General features: G+C 34.3%; 2 protein-coding genes across 3 annotated transcripts in view; one reads left to right on the top strand and one right to left on the bottom strand.

Moving 5' to 3' along the window:
• The window catches only part of LOC128214798 (calcium homeostasis endoplasmic reticulum protein-like), a 46,587-nt gene extending 45,388 nt beyond the window's left edge, over positions 1 to 1,199 (top strand). Inside the window, exon 20 of the mRNA XM_052921455.1 lies at positions 412 to 1,199. Within this exon, the coding sequence (XP_052777415.1) occupies positions 412 to 425 (14 nt within the window). The 3' untranslated portion in view covers positions 426 to 1,199. The remainder of the gene's footprint in view (positions 1 to 411) is intronic.
• A 5,297-nt stretch (positions 1,200 to 6,496) lies between these two features.
• On the bottom strand, positions 6,497 to 19,489 carry LOC128214586 (heparan sulfate glucosamine 3-O-sulfotransferase 1-like). Of its 2 annotated transcripts, none has more exons than XM_052921139.1 (2): positions 19,398 to 19,489; positions 6,497 to 13,507 (listed from the first exon to the last, which is right to left on the bottom strand). In XM_052921139.1, the coding sequence occupies exon 2, from the start codon at positions 13,483 to 13,485 to the stop codon at positions 12,412 to 12,414; it is 1,074 nt and encodes a 357-aa protein (XP_052777099.1). In that variant the 5' UTR covers positions 13,486 to 13,507; positions 19,398 to 19,489; the 3' UTR covers positions 6,497 to 12,411. The 2 variants fall into 2 exon arrangements, with proteins under 2 accessions (XP_052777099.1, XP_052777098.1); XM_052921138.1 differs by lacking the exon at positions 19,398 to 19,489 and adding an exon at positions 19,213 to 19,308.

Below are 19,489 nucleotides of genomic sequence, written 5' to 3'. Positions count from 1 at the left end.
ATTTTGTTGGCCAAGGCTAATGTTTTTGTTTTTTTTCTAATCCTCACATGATTAACTTGGCCTTTACTCACCTTGTTTTCTCTATGTGTTTAAACATGCTACCATCTAAAGCTTCTGTCTTTGATTTTGGTAACATTTAGTTTTTGCAACATTTTAAATAGTCATTAGATTTCAGATCAGAAAATAAATGAATGTAAGAATATTATTGTAAAAGTGATATGGTTTCTAAGTGACAATAAATAAAGAAGTAGAAAACTTCTCTGTTTTCACTCTGATCAATATAATATTCAAGTTATGTTACTCTGTTAAACATGTATGAAACATATATTATACAGTTGTTTAATATTTTATTTATCTTGATGAGCTATTGTAAATGGATTCCTACCTGAATATTCTCATATTATTTTTCAGGTGCAAAAAAGTGAAGAGGTTCACTTAGTATGTGGAATAACTATCTGTTTGGAAACTATCTGTTTGGAAGTGTCAGAAGTTACATGTTCTGTATATACAATATAGACATCGCCACAAGGACCTGTATTGTTTTGAGGTGATAGAACAATTCTGTGCGAAACAAAACAGTGTGAAGCAGATGTGAGGAAAGAACCACACACATTTTCAACGTAATTTGGAGACTTTCTACACATACATGAAATGCAGCATACAACAAATAAACATATTGTGCTTTTGGAAATGTGTTAGATCTATCTTAAAGATAAACTCTTGGCTAATTGCATTCTGAATTAGCTGACCTAGGCTCCAATTACTGTAAAGAGATTTTAAATTTCAAGATAAATAGCCAATAGCTGTAACCCTCAAGTTTTGATATGAAGAGAGAAGATCAGGTGTGCTTTCTGATATGTTATTATACTTCCTTAAGTTTCAAGTATCTTGGTAAACACCTGAACTCTTATCATTGAATCAGACTACCAATGTGTTTAAATAAGTTGTTTTTGTATTGAAATCCATTTAAATTGAAACAACCTTGAAGTTGTGGTTACAAATAAGACCTACCATAACTAAAAAAATGTTTGTTTCAGGTTTCCCTAACGATTTTATTGCGAGCAGACATTTCTTTTCTGACTGTTCATTTTTTCTCCTTTTGAGATTTATTTCATTGTAGTTTCTTGCACAGGAATGACGTGTAAAATTACCTAAAACAAATTCTGACCTATTTTTTTGTCAATAAACATTGAACAAGTGTTTGTTTTTATACTTAATGCAAAATAGTGTGAAAACCAAGGTGTGTAATTGTTCCACTTTTGGAAAAAAAATGGAAAAGAAGATGATTCACTTTTGACAATATGTAGCACATATGACCGTCACACCTAGCTTCAAAGTCAAGAACCCATATAATTTTATAATAGGTGCACAATAAAGGTTGATGCCAAATTATTTATATTTTTCAATTTCGAAAATGCATAATCATGTTTAACTCATTTGACTTAAATGATCAAAACAAAAACAAAATGTTGCAGATAAAAGAATATAAGCGATATTTTGGCACTTTTTTAACTATGGAATTTGTGGCAACAACATTTTTTAAAGGCTTACCTTTAATATGTATTTTTATGCCCCCACAAAGTGGCGGCATATAGGGTTGCCCTTGTCCGTACGTACGTACGTACGTACGTACGTACATACGTATGTACGTACGTCCCGAAGATTGTTTCCGATCTAATTCTTGAAAACCGTTTGTCCAATCCTCACCAAACTTTAAACACATGTTTGTGACCATAATATCTTGATCAAGTTCGATAGTCATGGAAATCGCTTTAGTCATTTAGGAGTTACGGCCCTTTTTTGCCAAAAATTCCCGAAGATTGTTTCCGATCTAATTCTTGAAAACCGTTTGTCCAATCCTCACCAAACTTTAAACACATGTTTGTGACCATAATATCTTGATCAAGTTCGATAGTCATGGAAATCGCTTTAGTCATTTAGGAGTTACGGCCCTTTTTTGCCAAAAATACTTCAAAAATATATGTTTCCAATCTAATTCTTGAAAAGTATGTGTCCAATCCTCACCAAACTTTACATACATGATTGTGACCATAATATCTTGATCAAGTTTGATAGCCATGGAAATCGCTTTTGTCATTTAGGAGTTACGGCCCTTTATTTGCAAAAAAAGACTTGAAAAATATGTCCCGAAGATTGTTTCCGATCTAATTCTTGAAAACTGTTTGTCCAATCCTCACCAAACTTTTAACACATGTTTGTGACCATAATATCTTGATCAAGTTCGATAGCCATGGAAATCGCTTTAATCATTTAGGAGTTAGGGCCCTCAGATTATCCTGAATAATCATTATGGCTTATTTTCTGTGACAAAAAATCGAAGTGGGGGCATCCGTGTCCTATGGACACATTTCTAGTTTTATTTGTACCTTAATCAAATGCCTTTTGTGTTTCGACCTATTGTCCGCCTTTAAAGGGCAAATTTATGTTATTTGATCTGCCCCATTTAGGTCAAGCTCGCTTGCGGTGAGCCTGACTTAGTGGCTATGTTCAAGTGCATGTTATTGTTTATTACCAGTGATGACTTGTATCGCCTTTTAACTTGGCTATGCAATGGTGTTTTCTTTAAAAAGCTTGACACCAATGTTTTAACATAGGAAGCGGGCGTGTATGTCCCAAATCAATTTGTCAAAGGTCAAGGTCACAAAGTTTATTGGTAAAAGATCCTTGTATTTTGGCTTATCAGGGCTGTAACTTGGCCATGCACTGGAGTATTTTAAAATAACTTGGCATAAATGTTTACAATGACAAGTCACATGCAAGACCCTTGTCAGTAGGTCAGAGGACAAAAGTTTACAATATGAAGTCAGTGTGCTAGTTTCTAAGGTCAAGGTTACACTGAAAGATCATTGGTTAAAATTACTTGCATTTTGACTTTTCTTAGCTGTTATTTGGCCATGAACTTGAAAAAAAAAATAACTTGGCACAAATTAAAAACCAGCATTTTGTAAGCAAGACCCATGTCTGTAGTTCAAGGTCATACTTATGGATCTTTGGTCAAAATTCCTTGTATATTTATCCAGGGTGTACCATGATTAGCAGTTGTGTCACATGCAAGACCCATTTTAGCAGATTGAAGTCACACTTTAGGGTTATTGGTAAAAAATATATTGTATTTTGGCTTGTCCGAGCTGTATCTTAGCCTTATACTGGGAAATGTTAAACATGACTAGGCACAAATGTTCACCATTAGAAGCCTGATAGTCAAATGCAAAAACCATGTTGGTAGGTCAATGGTCAAAGTCATACTGAAGGTCATTGGTAATTTCTTCAGTTATGTGGGCCTTTTCTCAGCATTGGGTGATTTTAATTTTTGCACTGATATTCAGTGCCTAATTTTGGCAGCAAAAGATGAATGTTCTAATAATGCCCAGTGCCTAATTCTAGCAACCAAAATTGAGTGATCAATAAATAGTCAGTGCCTAAATTGGACAATAAGAATTGTGTTCTAACAACAGCCAGTGCCAAATTTGGGCAACTAGTGTTCCAACAATGACCAATGCCGAAGTTGGGCAACATAAGTGTTCCAACAAAGGCATGTGCCTAATTTGAGCAACATAAGTGTTCCAATAAGGGCTAGTGCCTAATTTGAGCAACAAAAGGCTTGGGTTCAAATGATTGCCAGTGCCTAATTTGAGCAACATAAGTGTTCCAACAAGGGCTAGTGCCTAATTTGGGCAACAAAAGTGTTCCAATAAGGGCTAGTGCCTAATTTGGGCAACAAAAGGCTTGGGTTCAAATGATTGCCAGTGCCTAATTTGAGCAACATAAGTGTTCCAACAAGGGCTAGTGCCTAATTTGGGCAACAAAAGTGTTCCAACAAGGGCTAGTGCCTAATTTGAGCAACAAAAGGCTTGGGTTCAAATGATGGCCAGTGCCTAATTTGAGCAACATAAGTGTTCCAACAAGGGCTAGTGCCTAATTTGAGCAACAAAAGACTTGTGTTCAAATGATGGCCAGTGCCTAATTTGGGCAACATAAGTGTTCCAATAAGGGCTAGTGCCTAATTTGAGCAACAAAAGGCTTGGGTTCAAATGATGGCCAGTGCCTAATTTGAGCAACATAAGTGTTCCAACAAGGGCTAGTGCCTAATTTGGGCAACAAAAGGCTTGGGTTCAAATGATGGCCAGTGCCTAATTTGGGCAACATAAGTGTTCCAACAAGGGCTAGTGCCTAATTTGGGCAACAAAAGACTTGTGTTCAAATGATGGCCAGTGCCTAATTTGAGCAACAAAAGTGTTCCAACAAGGGCTAGTGCCTAATTTGAGCAACAAAAGACTTGTGTTCAAATGATGGCCAGTGCCTAATTTGGGCAACATAAGTGTTCCAATAAGGGCTAGTGCCTAATTTGGGCAACAAAAGGCTTGGGTTCAAATGATGGCCAGTGCCTAATTTGAGCAACATAAGTGTTCCAACAAGGGCTAGTGCCTAATTTGGGCAACAAAAGGCTTGGGTTCAAATGATTGCCAGTGCCTAATTTGAGCAACATAAGTGTTCCAACAAAGGCATTTGCCTAATTTGGGCAACATAAGTGTTCCAACAAGGGCTAGTGCCTAATTTGGGCAACAAAAGGCTTGGGTTCAAATGATTGCCAGTGCCTAATTTGAGCAACATAAGTGTTCCAACAAAGGCATGTGCCTAATTTGGGCAACAAAAGGCTTGGGTTCAAATGATGGCCAGTGCCTAATTTGAGCAACATAAGTGTTCCAACAAAGGCATGTGCCTAATTTGGGCAACAAAAGGCTTGGGTTCAAATGATAGCCAGTGCCTAATTTGAGCAAAATAAGTGTTCCAACAAAGGCATGTGCCTAATTTGGGCAACATAAGTGTTCCAACAAGGGCTAGTGCCTAATTTGGGCAACAAAAGGCTTGGGTTCAAATGATGGCCAGTGCCTAATTTGAGCAACATAAGTGTTCCAACAAAGGCATGTGCCTAATTTGGGCAACATAAGTGTTCCAACAAGGGCTAGTGCCTAATTTGGGCAACAAAAGGCTTGGGTTCAAATGATGGCCAGTGCCTAATTTGAGCAACATAAGTGTTCCAACAAAGGCATGTGCCTAATTTGGGCAACATAAGTGTTCCAACAAGGGCTAGTGCCTAATTTGGGCAACAAAAGGCTTGGGTTCAAATGATGGCCAGTGCCTAATTTGAGCAACATAAGTGTTCCAACAAAGGCATTTGCCTAATTTGGGCAACATAAGTGTTCCAACAAGGGCTAGTGCCTAATTTGGGCAACAAAAGGCTTGGGTTCAAATGATGGCCAGTGCCTAATTTGAGCAACATAAGTGTTCCAACAAAGGCATTTGCCTAATTTGGGCAACATAAGTGTTCCAACAAGGGCTAGTGCCTAATTTGGGCAACAAAAGGCTTGGGTTCAAATGATGGCCAGTGCCTAATTTGGGCAACATAAGTGTTCCAACAAGGGCATTTGCCTAATTTGGGCAACAAAAGACTTGTGTTCAAATGATGGCCAGTGCCTAATTTGAGCAACATAAGTGTTCCAACAAGGGCTAGTGCCTAATTTGGGCAACAAAAGGCTTGTGTTCAAATGATGGCCAGTGCCTAATTTGGGCAACATAAGTGTTCCAACAAGGGCATTTGCCTAATTTGGGCAACAAAAGACTTGTGTTCAAATGATGGCCAGTGCCTAATTTGAGCAACATAAGTGTTCCAACAAGGGCTAGTGCCTAATTTGGGCAACAAAAGACTTGTGTTCAAATGATGGCCAGTGCCTAATTTGGGCAACATAAGTGTTCCAACAAGGGCTAGTGCCTAATTTGGGCAACAAAAGGCTTGGGTTCAAATGATGGCCAGTGCCTAATTTGGGCAACATAAGTGTTCCAACAAGGGCTAGTGCCTAATTTGGGCAACAAAAGACTTGTGTTCAAATGATGGCCAGTGCCTAATTTGAGCAACATAAGTGTTCCAACAAAGGCATGTGCCTAATTTGGGCAACAAAAGGCTTGTGTTCAAACAATGACTAATGCCTAATTTGCGCAACAATGAAATTTGTGTTCAAACGATGGCCAGCACCTAATTTGGGCTACATGAGGGTTCCAACAAGGACCAGCATCTAATATTGGAAACAGAACAGTTCCATAATTGGCGAGCACCTAATTTGGGCAACAGGAGTTGGCGGGTGACAAATTTGAGTAACTTAAGTCTTCTAACAACGACCAGCGTCTATTTGGGGAAACAAGTATTTCAACAATGACCAGTGTCTATTTGGGGGCAACGTAAGTGTTCCAACAATGGGCAGTGTCTTATTTAGGCAACACAAGTGTTCCATAAATGGCCAATGCCAAAAATATGGTTTAATTGATGTTTATCATCTGTAATAATCTGGGCATTTTGTTTTTACAAAATTGAAATGATTATGTTACTTTAGTTGATGTTAACGGAAAATCTGGTGACCTTTGGCGAACAGTGGCAAATGGTGTGGCAGCATATTGCAGAAAAAGAGGCAACCAATTTTGTATGAACATGTTTATTTTCAACTATTGATATGTATATAACACATACCAGGGTAAAATAGTAATCTAAAAACAACACAGTTGAGTAAAATGCATACGAGTGCACAGTACAAATGTACAACTACATATAATAAAAATATACCTGAGAAACATACATGTCCCTTACAACAGAGACCATTAAAACAATAATCATAACACATTTTGTTAAAAATGCAACTGTAATCAAGTTCTGACATTTTTGTGTCTTTAAGTACAAGTTGGAGACCTATGCATTTATCCTAGTCTTATTTGAACAACCATGACATCATAATAGGGGTGAACAGATTATATTTTTCTTATATCATAATTTCTATTCTAAATTCTCCTTTGTAAGTGTTTAAAAAAGACATATTAATATTTTTTTATATAACAATCTAATATCACAGAATAATTTTATATCTAGTTATATATATGTTTGAATATTCAATTAAATAACCATCTGAATATCATATGTTTACAACAAGAGAGCTGTGGCAAGAAAGTAAATGCTTGTCCATTGCTTTTCAGTCGAAAAAGGGGAATAACTTAACATTTATTAAAGGGAGAGTTATGGGCCTTGTTGTGCTTGTGCATATTTCCTCTGGCAACCAAGGTTCCTTTAAATATCTGCAAATGTTTGTTAGTTATGGAAAAGGTTAAAGTTTCCGCTCACTACACAACCGCGCCAACAATGACACCGAGGCTACGATTATATCTAGACTTTTTTCTTTGAAAAACAGACAAACTAAAATAAGTGACGAATGTCACAACTTAATTCTTTATACTAACTACTACTTAATAAGCTAGTGGCATCATTTAAATATAAAAAAATGTATGCACTAATAATGAGGAGAAAGTTAAAGAGACCAGCAAATACAAAAACATGTATATAACTGAATTGTCACATCATCTGCAAAAATGAATCTTGTGGTGGCATTCACATTATCAACAAATTATTTTTTTTACATAAGCGGAAATAATTTTTTTTTAATTAAAAACATTTTAGTTAGAGATAGTTGTCAGAAATAAACAAATAAAAAACACTGATTGAGCCACAATATTTTACAAAACTGAACATGCCATTTTTACCTCTGCAAGACTTATTTTCGCAGACAAACGTCACATAATTTAGTACAGCATCACAACAGCATGTCGGCTTTATCAGTAGTAAATTAAATTTTTTGTCTTAACAAGTGCCTGAAATGTGTATTATTGCACAAAAAATGTTACAAAACTTGGTACTGAGGTTTCAAAAAATACCCATTCAACCAACATTTACTTCAATAACCATGAGAAATTAGTACAGTTTGAAAATAAGTCCAAAATCTGAATCACTTATTGGAAATAATCGGATAAGCTATATCAATCAGTAATTGATAAGGTTAAATGAAATAAAATATTTATAATACTGTTAAAAAATAAGGTGCTTTGAAAGTTACATGTAAATTACATAATATAAAATGAAGAAATAGTTATTGGCAAGGAAAGACAAGAAAATCCTAAAAAATGTTCCTCCTTTTTAGTAGAAAATAATTCCAATTAAAAACACATTAAGAAAATGAAATATTTAAAAAAAAATGACTAGCCCTGTTTGACAAAAGTCCTTAAATCTGGATTTCCCCCAATAATTCAAAGCCCGAGGTTTACAGTAAAATATGCCATATATGACGTCGCCATCAAGAAAAAAACATCATTATATTTGGATACAGAACTAGTAAAATAACTTTTGACTTGACATCATAAATGTATAGTGTATAAAATGTGTGTGTTATAAAACAACACTTTATGAATTTATATCGAATGTATGATATAAATTAAATATCACATTCACAAAGAAATTTTAGAAAATGTGTTCAATAAATTACACAATGAAATAACCTCTAAATTTATTAAATGTCGGCATTAAAAAATAACGCCAAAAATATCAACTGAGTTTCCCCAATAATGCATATCAAAAACCTACACTTTTTTTACACAAATAATTGTCAAGTTTCAAGTCTAACATAAAACGTCACAACCCTGACAGTATGATAAAAAGCATACAATGTAATGTTAGTCCACTGGGACAAACAAGGCCCTGCCAACCTTAGTCTACATTCACCTTCATCTGGCCGGTATAATTCAATCTTCAGAAACAATAAATATATCAAATATGGTATTGGCCCTAAAATTAAAAGGATTTCAGAGGATGATAACGATGAAATGACTCAAAAATATATTTTTGCTACATGTATAAAACGATTCTAGTAAAATATAAACTTGGTATTATAAAGTTTTAATGGTAATTTTGCAAGATTGAAACAACTTGGCCATATTTAACAGGAGCTACTGTAGTTGAAATTGTACATTTTCTTTAAATTAAATAATTTCCTTTATTGTTTTATTTCGCTTATATAAAGTGTTATGTTTAATGTATTTTCTACAATAAAAATGTGGCAATTTAGTTTTGAAAAATGATAAAACCATTTTAAAGCATTTTTTTTTTAAATATAATAAATCAAATTTTTACACACAGTAAAAAAAAAGAAAAAACATCTGTAATAACGACTGTGTTGTCTCTACCAAACACGCTAAAATTCATTAACAAAAAAATGTGGCATTTTTTCCTTGTCAGTAGGTTTTGAAATAACTGAAGCCTGATGCTTGAAAAATGAATCAATTTGATATTGCCTAAACTTTACCCCTTCACTAACAGTGAGCAAATTTGATACAAATTACTCCGATCAATTTTCACCTTTTACATTTCGGTCAAACCCTGCTGGCTACAAGTCTGTGCTTAAAGCTATTGTGGTAGGTTAATCCATCCAAGTCCTTTACTGAAGTATGGGCTAGCTTTTCAATACTAAAATCACTCTACTGGCCGAACTATACATGTACAACGTACATACAGCTAACAAAATACCAATATCAATTCAACTACAGTATTTCAATATAGGGATAATTTTAAGCTTATAAATTTTCTTTAACTACTCTCTAGTATATTATGGAAATATACTTGAAAACTGGCCAAAAATACCCATTTCATTCATATAAAGAGGTAGATACAATATTAAAGTAAGCAATAAGGAAGTGTTTGTAAGAGAAATGTTTGTTTTGATTTATTAACATTTTTAATTACGATTCCTATCCAACATGCCCAGCCCATGACAGAAAGGCATTTGGTACCCATTTATTCAGCTGCTGAGTCAGTAACTCCCCATATCAAAACAAGCCCTGTCGTTGTGGGGCTCAAACCTTTGACCTCCCGCTCCATACACAGACGCCCTTACCACTGAGTCCCAGACATACAATAATATGATAAAAACAACAACTTTTTTTCAAAACAGAATGCTGTGCTAAACAATTTGATTCTTAAAATCTTCCTGTCTTTTTAAAATAAAAGCTATTAAAAAAATGCTGAAATATCACCATACATGTAAAACAATCTTTAAACAAGAAAATTTTAAAACAGGTTGGACCATAAGAACAAATAAAAACAACTGTTTGTGAAGATAAGCTCACAATTACAAAATACTTTGTTTGGCCTCATCTGATCCACATTGTGAGCAGTGGCTAGGATTTTTTGTGTTGTTTTTTTATTCTTTTTTTTATTTCTTGCCATATATTTTTGTAATATTCATATGAACAGAAATTTAAAAAAAAAACCCACACATGATCAGTAAAGAGGCTAAAAAAAATCCGGAAGGCAGGTTTTTATTTGAATCAGTCGGGTAGGGTCAATCAAACTATTCTTTGATTGTGGCCTGACATATAATACAATTTACAAGCTCAAATTTGTTTTTCTATCATGTGTGAGTTTTAGTAAAAAAACAAATCAATGTTATAAATACAAAACAACAAGTACATAAATTGTAAAGTAAAAAAAATAATAATATTTACATAAAGCTTTAAAATGTTTTTCTTAAGAATTTTGAATACTGATTTTAACTTACAATTTCAATGTCTAAACCTTTCTTAAAATACAATCCCCTTTTGTAACATATATGTTACCACAATTAACATACTGTCAGTTTAAATGACAAATTCATCACAATTTGGATAAAAAATCCATAATAGATCATTTGTTACAAAAAAGTGTTCAATATAAATTAGAGTCAGACCTTTGCTTCGCAACCAATACCAAGAGATTTAATTTTCTATATTCCAGTCCATTACTGTTCCAACAAGTATGATTTCTAATTCATAAAATGAAATTTAAATACCCTAAAAATATGGATACCTGAAAAGTAAACAGATTTTGAGCAAGTCCAATTGAAAATTGTCCAAAACTAGAATTGAAATAATCTGGTAAAATTGAATTTTCGCAATTATTAAACCATTATTTCCAGTGAAATTTATTACAGCAATTTTGGAGTCAGTTGGTTAAACTTTTGGGCTCTTTTGATTAAGGCTTCATAAAACAATATCAAGAACATAACACTTCCACCAATTTTGATCCCTTTTAACTGATAAACAAATAATCACCAAATTGCCTGGGTCTACAGTAAGTTTACCAAACAACACATGAAGCATGACAAGCAAAAATGGGACTTCTAGTTAAGTTTTAGAAATATTGTGGGGTTTTATCACTTAATATATTTTACATAACAAAGTGTAAAGTACACATGACAGGACAAACACATCACCTTATAGGCCCTGCTGTTTTATTTATGGTAACAGAAAAGTATGATGTTTGGCTTGATGATGTCATATTGTTTGGATTGTTGATGTCATACTGTTTGGATTGATGATGTTATATTGTTTGGATTGATGATGTCATACTGTTTGGATTGTTGATGTCATATTGTTTGTATTGTTGATGTTATATTGTTTGGATTGATGATGTCATACTGTTTGGATTGATGACGTCATAGTGTTTGTATTGTTGATGTTATATTGTTTGGATTGATGATGTCATACTGTTTGGATTGATGACGTCATATTGTTTGGATTGACAATGTCATATTGTTTTGGTTGATGACGTCATATTGTTTGGATTGACAATGTCATATTGTTTGGGTTGATGATGTCATATGTTTGGATTGATGATGTCATATTGTTTGAATTGACAATGTCATATTGTTTGGGTTGATGACGTCATATTGTTTGAATTGACAATGTCATATTGTTTGGATTGATGATGTCATATTGTTTGAATTGACAATGTCATATTGTTTGGGTTGATGATGTCATATGTTTGGATTGATGATGTCATATTGTTTGAATTGACAATGTCATATTGTTTGGGTTGATGATGTCATATGTTTGGATTGATGATGATGATGTCATATTGTTTGAATTGACAATGTCATATTGTTTGGGTTGATGATGTCATATGTTTGGATTGATGATGATGATGTCATATTGTTTGGGTTGATGATGTCATATTGTTTGGGTTGATGATGTCATATGTTTGGATTGATGATGTCATATTGTTTGAATTGACAATGTCATATTGTTTGGATTGATGATGTCATCTTTAGTGTTAGACCTTTTCTGCTTGTCATGCACTCATGATGACGATGATGTAACATCACAATCTAAGCAGCCATAGCCCCAATTTCTCAATAAAACTTAAGCATAACAAGCTTAAGTATCTTACTTCATTTAGATGAATTCTGTACATAATCTTGATTTCTCAAAGTAAAAATAGTTTATCATGATGCTGTAAATCACGGCTAATAATAAACCTAGATTTTGCTTTATAATGGTTTATGTTTACATACTCATGCTGGTGGGTTTTATGAACATACAGTACTTGGGCTTGTTCAAGAAAAATCTTAATTTCATTGACTGTTACATTATATTCTCTTAAAACATCTCAAAATAGGAAAATTACAATTTTAGCAAGACAAAAATAGTGTGCTTAGCTTGTTCCTGTTATAAGGGATTGTTTGAGAAACTTGGGCCTAGTTTAACAACCTAATAATCATCCCAGCCGAACCTAGCGAAGTCCTCACCGATCATTTTGTATAATTTTTTGTTGTGCGGGGCATAAAATTCCTTTAGTTTTTCCAAGACGTTAGGCTTCAGATCTGGGTGTTCCCTTCCCTTGCTATCAGCCAAACATTCCTGTCCTCCTCCACTTTTGATGCAGTGAAATCCCTTGGTTTTGTTGAAATAGAAGTGCCTTGGTTTGATGTAATGTCGTAGACCCAAAAAGTCTTCAACTTTGGCCATAACTGCTGGTGGATCCTGTACAAGTTCACTGCTCTCTATGATCAGAAACTGCTTCATCGTGAACAGATCTTCTGTCCATCTCTTAAGGTGCTTATGGTAAACTGACCTACTCACCCCTTTGTAGCTTTTGTTAATATTTCCATATTTATCGAACACTTTCTCATTAAAGGTCTCACATGGTTTACCCTGCGTTATCTTTCCTTCGGCAAATTGAAGATAATCAGAGACAAGTCTCTCTACTGGTTCTCTCAGTATTAACAATAGTCTAATGCTGCTGTTCATCCTATACATTCTTTCTGGAACTAAAGGTTCAGTGAAATAACCTGGAGTCTTTTCAACCGTGAGCTGACCTTCAAATGAAGGAGGCATCTCTTTTCTGTAAGCTTCTAATGATTTAGTGTAAAACTCATCATCATCGAAAAAATGCATTTCAGCACCTTTGGCTACAACATCTGGATGAATGTTCAAGTATTTCAACAGGGCTCGAGTGCCTGCTTTTCGCACTCCAATGATAATGCACTGAGGTAGCCTCTTTTTCATGTGTTTGAATTTCATGTGGCTGACTGAGTCTTCAGCCACTCCTTGAGGTAATCGTGTTCCATTTTTAGATAAGTTACATATAGGTGTCTGTTCTAAATAACTTGATTTGATGCAAGATACGGCAATTGTTATTGAAACAAATATGACGACAAAGATGATTCCACATAATTTCAATCTGGTAATCTTAGGGACAGCAAACTTTTTGGACTTTGGCTGTGAGGTGTCTTTAGGTTCCAGGCCTGTCGGTAATCTTGAATACTTTGTTTTGGATGCCATTCCTCATAACCTTGGCTACAACCTGAAATAAAGGAAGAACATTGTTGAAAATTTGAAGTTGGAGGAATATAAATAAATATAAATGACAGAAATTGCCACCTTTGTCATTCAAATCGTATTGGTGTTGAATTTCATTATTTGTTAGAGTGTAGTTATTTCAATAACGAAAGGCGACGTTTTATTGATAACTGTAATTTTAGAACTCTGAATATATTGTCATTTAAATGTGTTATGAAATTAAACCCAGAATGTATTATGTTTTCAAAGTTGTGTAAATTTATGAAATGTATCATTAAACAAGAGCTGTCACAGTATGTGACGAATGCCCCCGAATGTGACATTGACCTACGAACAAGGTCAGTACATGAAAAGTTGATCTTGCCTTTACGTGTCAAATACATATGGCAAGTTATTTTAAATTGCCTCTGAACATAAAAAAATACCACTCATACTTGACAACCTACACTGTTATGTCCTTATATTCAGAATTCCCTTGTGAATAAACACTTAGTGTATCTTTCACCTTAGAATAAGGGACATGGGTCTTGCACGCAACACGTCGTCTTCGTATGTGGAACACATGTAGCAAGTGATTTTAAAATCTGTCCATACAAGGGAAGGTAACAGCCCTGACACGACAACCTATACTCTATGTCCTTATATGCAGCACTCCATTGTAAATAAACACTAAGTGTGACCTTGGCCTTTGAGGAAGGGACACGGGTCTTGCATGCGACACGTCGTCTTGGTATGTGGAACACATGTGGCAAGTTATTTTAAAATCTGTCCATACAAGGGAAAGTTACAGCCCGGACAAGACAACCTATACTCTATGTCCTTATATGCAGCATTCCATTGTGAATAAACACTATGTGTGACATTGACCTTTGAGTCAGAGACACGGGTCTTGCACGCGACACGTCGTCTTGGTATGTGGAACACATGTGGCAAGTTATTTTAAAATCTGTCCATACAAGAGAAAGTTACAGCCTGGACACGACAACCTATACTCTATGTCCTTATATGCAGCACTCCATTGTGAATAAACACTAAGTGTGACCTTGACCTTTGAGGTAGGGACACGGGTCTTGCACGCGACACGTCATCTTGGTATGTGGAACACATGTGGCAAGTTATTTTAAAATCTGTCCATACAAGAGAAAGTTACAGCCCGGACATGACAACCTATACTCTATGTCTTTATATGCAGCACTCCATTGTGAATAAACACTATGTGTGACCTTGACCTTTGAGGCAGGGACACGGGTCTTGCACGCGACACGTCGTCTTGGTATGTGGAACACATGTGGCAAGTTATTTTAAAATCTGTCCATACAAGAGAAAGTTACAGCCTGGACACGACAACCTATACTCTATGTCCTTATATGCAGCACTCCATTGTGAATAAACACTAAGTGTGACCTTGACCTTTGAGGTAGGGACACGGGTTTTGCACGCCACACGTCGTCTTGGTATGTGGAACACATTTGGCAAGTTATTTTAAAATCTGTCCTTACAAGGGAAAGTTACAGCCCGGACACGACAACCTATACTCTATGTCCTTATATGCAGCACTCCATTGTGAATAAACACTAAGTGTGACCTTGACCTTTGAGGTAGGGACACGGGTCTTGCACGCGACACGTCGTCTTGGTATGTGGAACACATGTGGCAAGTTATTTTAAAATCTGTCCATACAAGAGAAAGTTACAGCCCGGACACGACAACCTATACTCTATGTCCTTATATGCAGCACTCCATTGTGAATAAACACTAAGTGTGACCTTGACCTTTGAGGTAGGGACACGGGTCTTGCACGCGACACGTCGTCTTGGTATGTGGTACACAGTGGCAAGTTATTCTAAAATCTGTCCATACAAGAGAAAGTTACAGCCCGGACACGACAACCTATACTCTATGTCCTTATATGCAGCACTCCATTGTGAATAAACACTAAGTGTGACCTTGACCTTTGAGGTAGGGACACGGGTCTTGCACGCCACACGTCGTCTTGGTATGTGGAACACATGTGGCAAGTTATTTTAAAATCTGTCCATACAAGGGAAAGTTACTGAGCCGGACGGACGGGCAGGCGGACGGACGGTGCGATTTTAATATGCCCACCTTCGGGGGCATAAAAAGTCAATTATAAAATATAATGTACTCCTCTTTATACCATGATGTTAATTATTATTATGATTGAAGTTCATTTTTCAAAGCCTCTTTATGTGTAACTGTATAATATGTTCATTGCAATTCTCATTTTGTCATGCATGTATGACATGAGTTTACTGAATAAACTTGAAACTTGAATCAGATTTATTGGCATATCGGCAAATTTGCCTTGGGCCATTTACAAATATAACCATAAATTATGGCCAAGACGTACAAATAACATGACAAACAATAAACATACAAGCAAACATAAATAAACTTTATATAAGTGATACAGCATTAAGCAAAAATTTCTTTTGTATTTACATGATTAACAGTATAATTTTACTGGTCTATATTAAAATACTCTACACGTTAAAGTTTGATTTATTAAGAAGCAGCTAATTCTTGTAACTTTTCATTTCTTAGTTTCATAGCATAGAAAACAAATTTTGCAAGATTGTTAACCTGTTTACGGTTTCTATTTAACATAATGTGCTTAAAGTTAGCCTGAGAAGGCCAACTTGAGTATGACCTTATACAATATTTAATTCTTAATTCTGAGTATGCACTGCAACATAAAAGAAAGTGATATTCTGATTCTAAAACATTTTGCGTACCGAGTTTACATAATCTATCATGTCTATTTACATTATCATATCTACCAGTTTCTATATACAGTGAATGCGATGAAAGTCTAAATCGAGATAGTTCTTTTCTATATTTTTCGTTGGTTACAATATCTATATAATCTTCATGCATAAAGCTATTTTTATACATACAAAAATATTTCATCTTTGGTTGATTTGATAATGTATCATGCCACGTTTGTAAATATTGATCTCTTAATCTTTGTTCTAAGAAAGGTAAGTAATTTGTTTCGGGATTAAAGTCATCAAGTATATTTCCAAAACCGAGATTATTCAACAGCCTTTTAAGAGAGCTTTAATACACATTTGCATTAGAATTTACAAACACGTTCCTATGACTTTCAAACATCTGGTAAATTAATGAATCAGGGTTCCTCATTACTTTGGTCCAAAATTTGAATGATCTTTCTTTACATGTAACTGACAACGGAAAACATCCAAGTTCACCAAAAATAGCCACATTAGATGTTTGTGATTTAACCCCTAAAACAAGCTTACAAAACTTAAGATATAGATTATCTATTTCTTTATAACCATATACGCCCCAGACTTCCGAACCATACGTGAGTATGGGCAACACGAGGGAATCAAAAAGAGCTAGCTTAGTTTTAACATCCAGAGGGACTCTACTAAAAACGGAAAGTAAGCTATTATATGCTCTAATAGCCTGCTCACTTAACTTTTTTACAGCAAAACGCATGTTGCCCGTGTTTGTAAAATTGATACCTAGATAAGTGAAATCCTCAACTATTTCAATAACTTCGTCATTGATCATCCACTGGAAATTGCATTGACTTTTTCGTTTCTCAAAGATACATATTTTAGTTTTATTAGTATTATTTTTAAGTCCCCATTTGTTAGAGTATTCATATACCGAGTCTAGCTGACGTTGAAGACTAACAGGATTTGTAGTAAATAATGCAATGTCATCAGCAAATAGTAGCATAAATATAGATAATAAATTGATATCAGAGTCAGTCATGCTCAGTAGATCAATATTATCCTTTACATCGTTAATAAATAATATAAAAAGTAATGAGGAAAGGGGTTCACCCTGTTTAACACCAAGTGATATATCAAAAAATTCAGAATATGACATAGTACTTGAATCTTTTATACATGCTTTAACATTTTCATACATCAATTTTATCATTTGAATCATCTTTGAGCTAATACCAGTTTGCATGAGTTTTATCCACAGTGCATCATGTATAACAGTATCAAAGGCTTTCTCATAATCTATAAACGCACAGTATAATTTGTTCTTACAGTTAGTAATTTTTTGAATTACAATGTAACAAATGAAGTAAAAAAATACAATCAGCAGTACTACGACTATTTCTAAAACCAAACTGGGCCTCATTGAGAACCTCATTTGATTCACACCACTTATTTATTCTATTTCTTAAACAAAGTGAAAATATTTTAGCTAAAATATTGACAAGAGTTATTCCCCTGTAATTCGATGGGTTCAAGTGGTCACCCTTCTTATAAATAGGTATAATGGCCCCTTTTGTCCAATCATCAGGATAAATTTCATTATCAAAAATAAAGTTGAATATCTTCATGAGATATGGGGAAATAAACTCTTTACAATCTATATAGAAATCAGCAACATAATTCGATTAATCACAACTTTTAAATCTTTCATCGAAGAAATCGTTTTAACAATCTCATCGACTGTAAATGCACAATCAAGTTCATCAACATTGACATTATTATAAATGCCATCGGCTTCCTCTGGGTCAAAGCTACTTGGATGAGGATTACTGGACATATTTTTAAAATGCTCTACAAAATCATCAATATAAATATCATTAGCATTTATTTAGTTGATTTTTTTTAATTGTATTTGTGTATATATTTCCAAAACTTTCTTGGATCAGTTTTACTTAACGTAGCATGGATATCAACAGGCAATTTACGATGCTGATGAAGGTTAATGTTAGAAATACAAATATGAGTTCAATGGTAAATTGATTACCAAACAAAATATAGATGTACTTTAATGGAATGAGATTTCTTTCTATTTTCACAAGGAAAAACTAACGAATGTGAGAATGATTGACTGATATTTATAGACAAAATAACTGCAAATGTAAGCATTTAATTTCAACAATAGCAATGTTGTAGCAATGCATAAACCCCGGAGATCCGCTTTAAGGTCAATAAATACAACACGGCGCAATCACTGCCACTATTGGCAATAAAACCCTCTGTGAAAAACGAGCAACTCTGTGCAACTCAGTGGATTTTTAGAAAAGGTTACGTACTCAAGGGAAGTTTGTGATGCATTTGTAAAACCTTCAAAGTGACCCAGGAAAGTGATTAATACGCAAGGAGTGTACTGTATGTTGTTGATGTCATTATGATATACCTTAATGTCTATCATGAATAGTCATCATAAGATTAAAAAAATATATTCAAGAGTTCATATGCCATGATTGTTAATTTCTATTCTTTTTGTTGATTTATATGTTCCTTTCATGTTGTTGTTTTAAATGAGCTATTCTGGATTCATTTTTAGTTTCAAGACTTTATGACAAAAGTCTTGGTTTCAAATTAAGTGTTTTTACTTTGTTACACCTTTTTGGCTGTAAAATTTACTTCTTACAATTCATGCAGAATACAATTACAAATGCTTGCAAATATAACAATTTATTTACGTGCTATAAATTTTGGAAATCCAGTCTTTGGAACAGGATGTATGACCTAGTCATTTAAATAAGAATTTCACAGGACTATCAAAATTAATGATAAACAATGTCAACTTGTACTGTAGTTGTAATAGGTAAACAATTTTAATTAAACATTATAATATATAAAAATAAGTTTCAATCCAACTTAAACTAAAATTTTGTCGGTAAAAACTTGTAACAGATGCAAGGTTAAACTGTGCATTTAATAGTTTATTCATACTAACCTCATAGACCATTGGAAAGCTGAAAACACCATTTTCTGATGCTAATTCAGGATTATAAAATAATTTGGACCCGTCCCATGGTCGACTTGATTGAAGAAATAAGCTCGATACACGAATGTAGTTTTTTACGACAAATACTGTATTTAAATGAGAAATTTCACATTACCGATTAAGTGATACCTCACCTTTTATTTATATAACAATTTGTTGATCGAATAATGCAAAGGATTCATATTTAATCGATTCAATAAAATTATATAAAAAGTAAGCATTTCCG

The sequence above is a fragment of the Mya arenaria genome, chromosome 13, assembly GCF_026914265.1.
Source record: "Mya arenaria isolate MELC-2E11 chromosome 13, ASM2691426v1".
Taxonomy (NCBI): Eukaryota; Metazoa; Mollusca; class Bivalvia; order Myida; family Myidae; genus Mya; species Mya arenaria.
The sequence above is the reverse complement of the archived record's forward strand: the minus strand, read 5'-3'. Positions and strand labels throughout refer to the sequence as shown.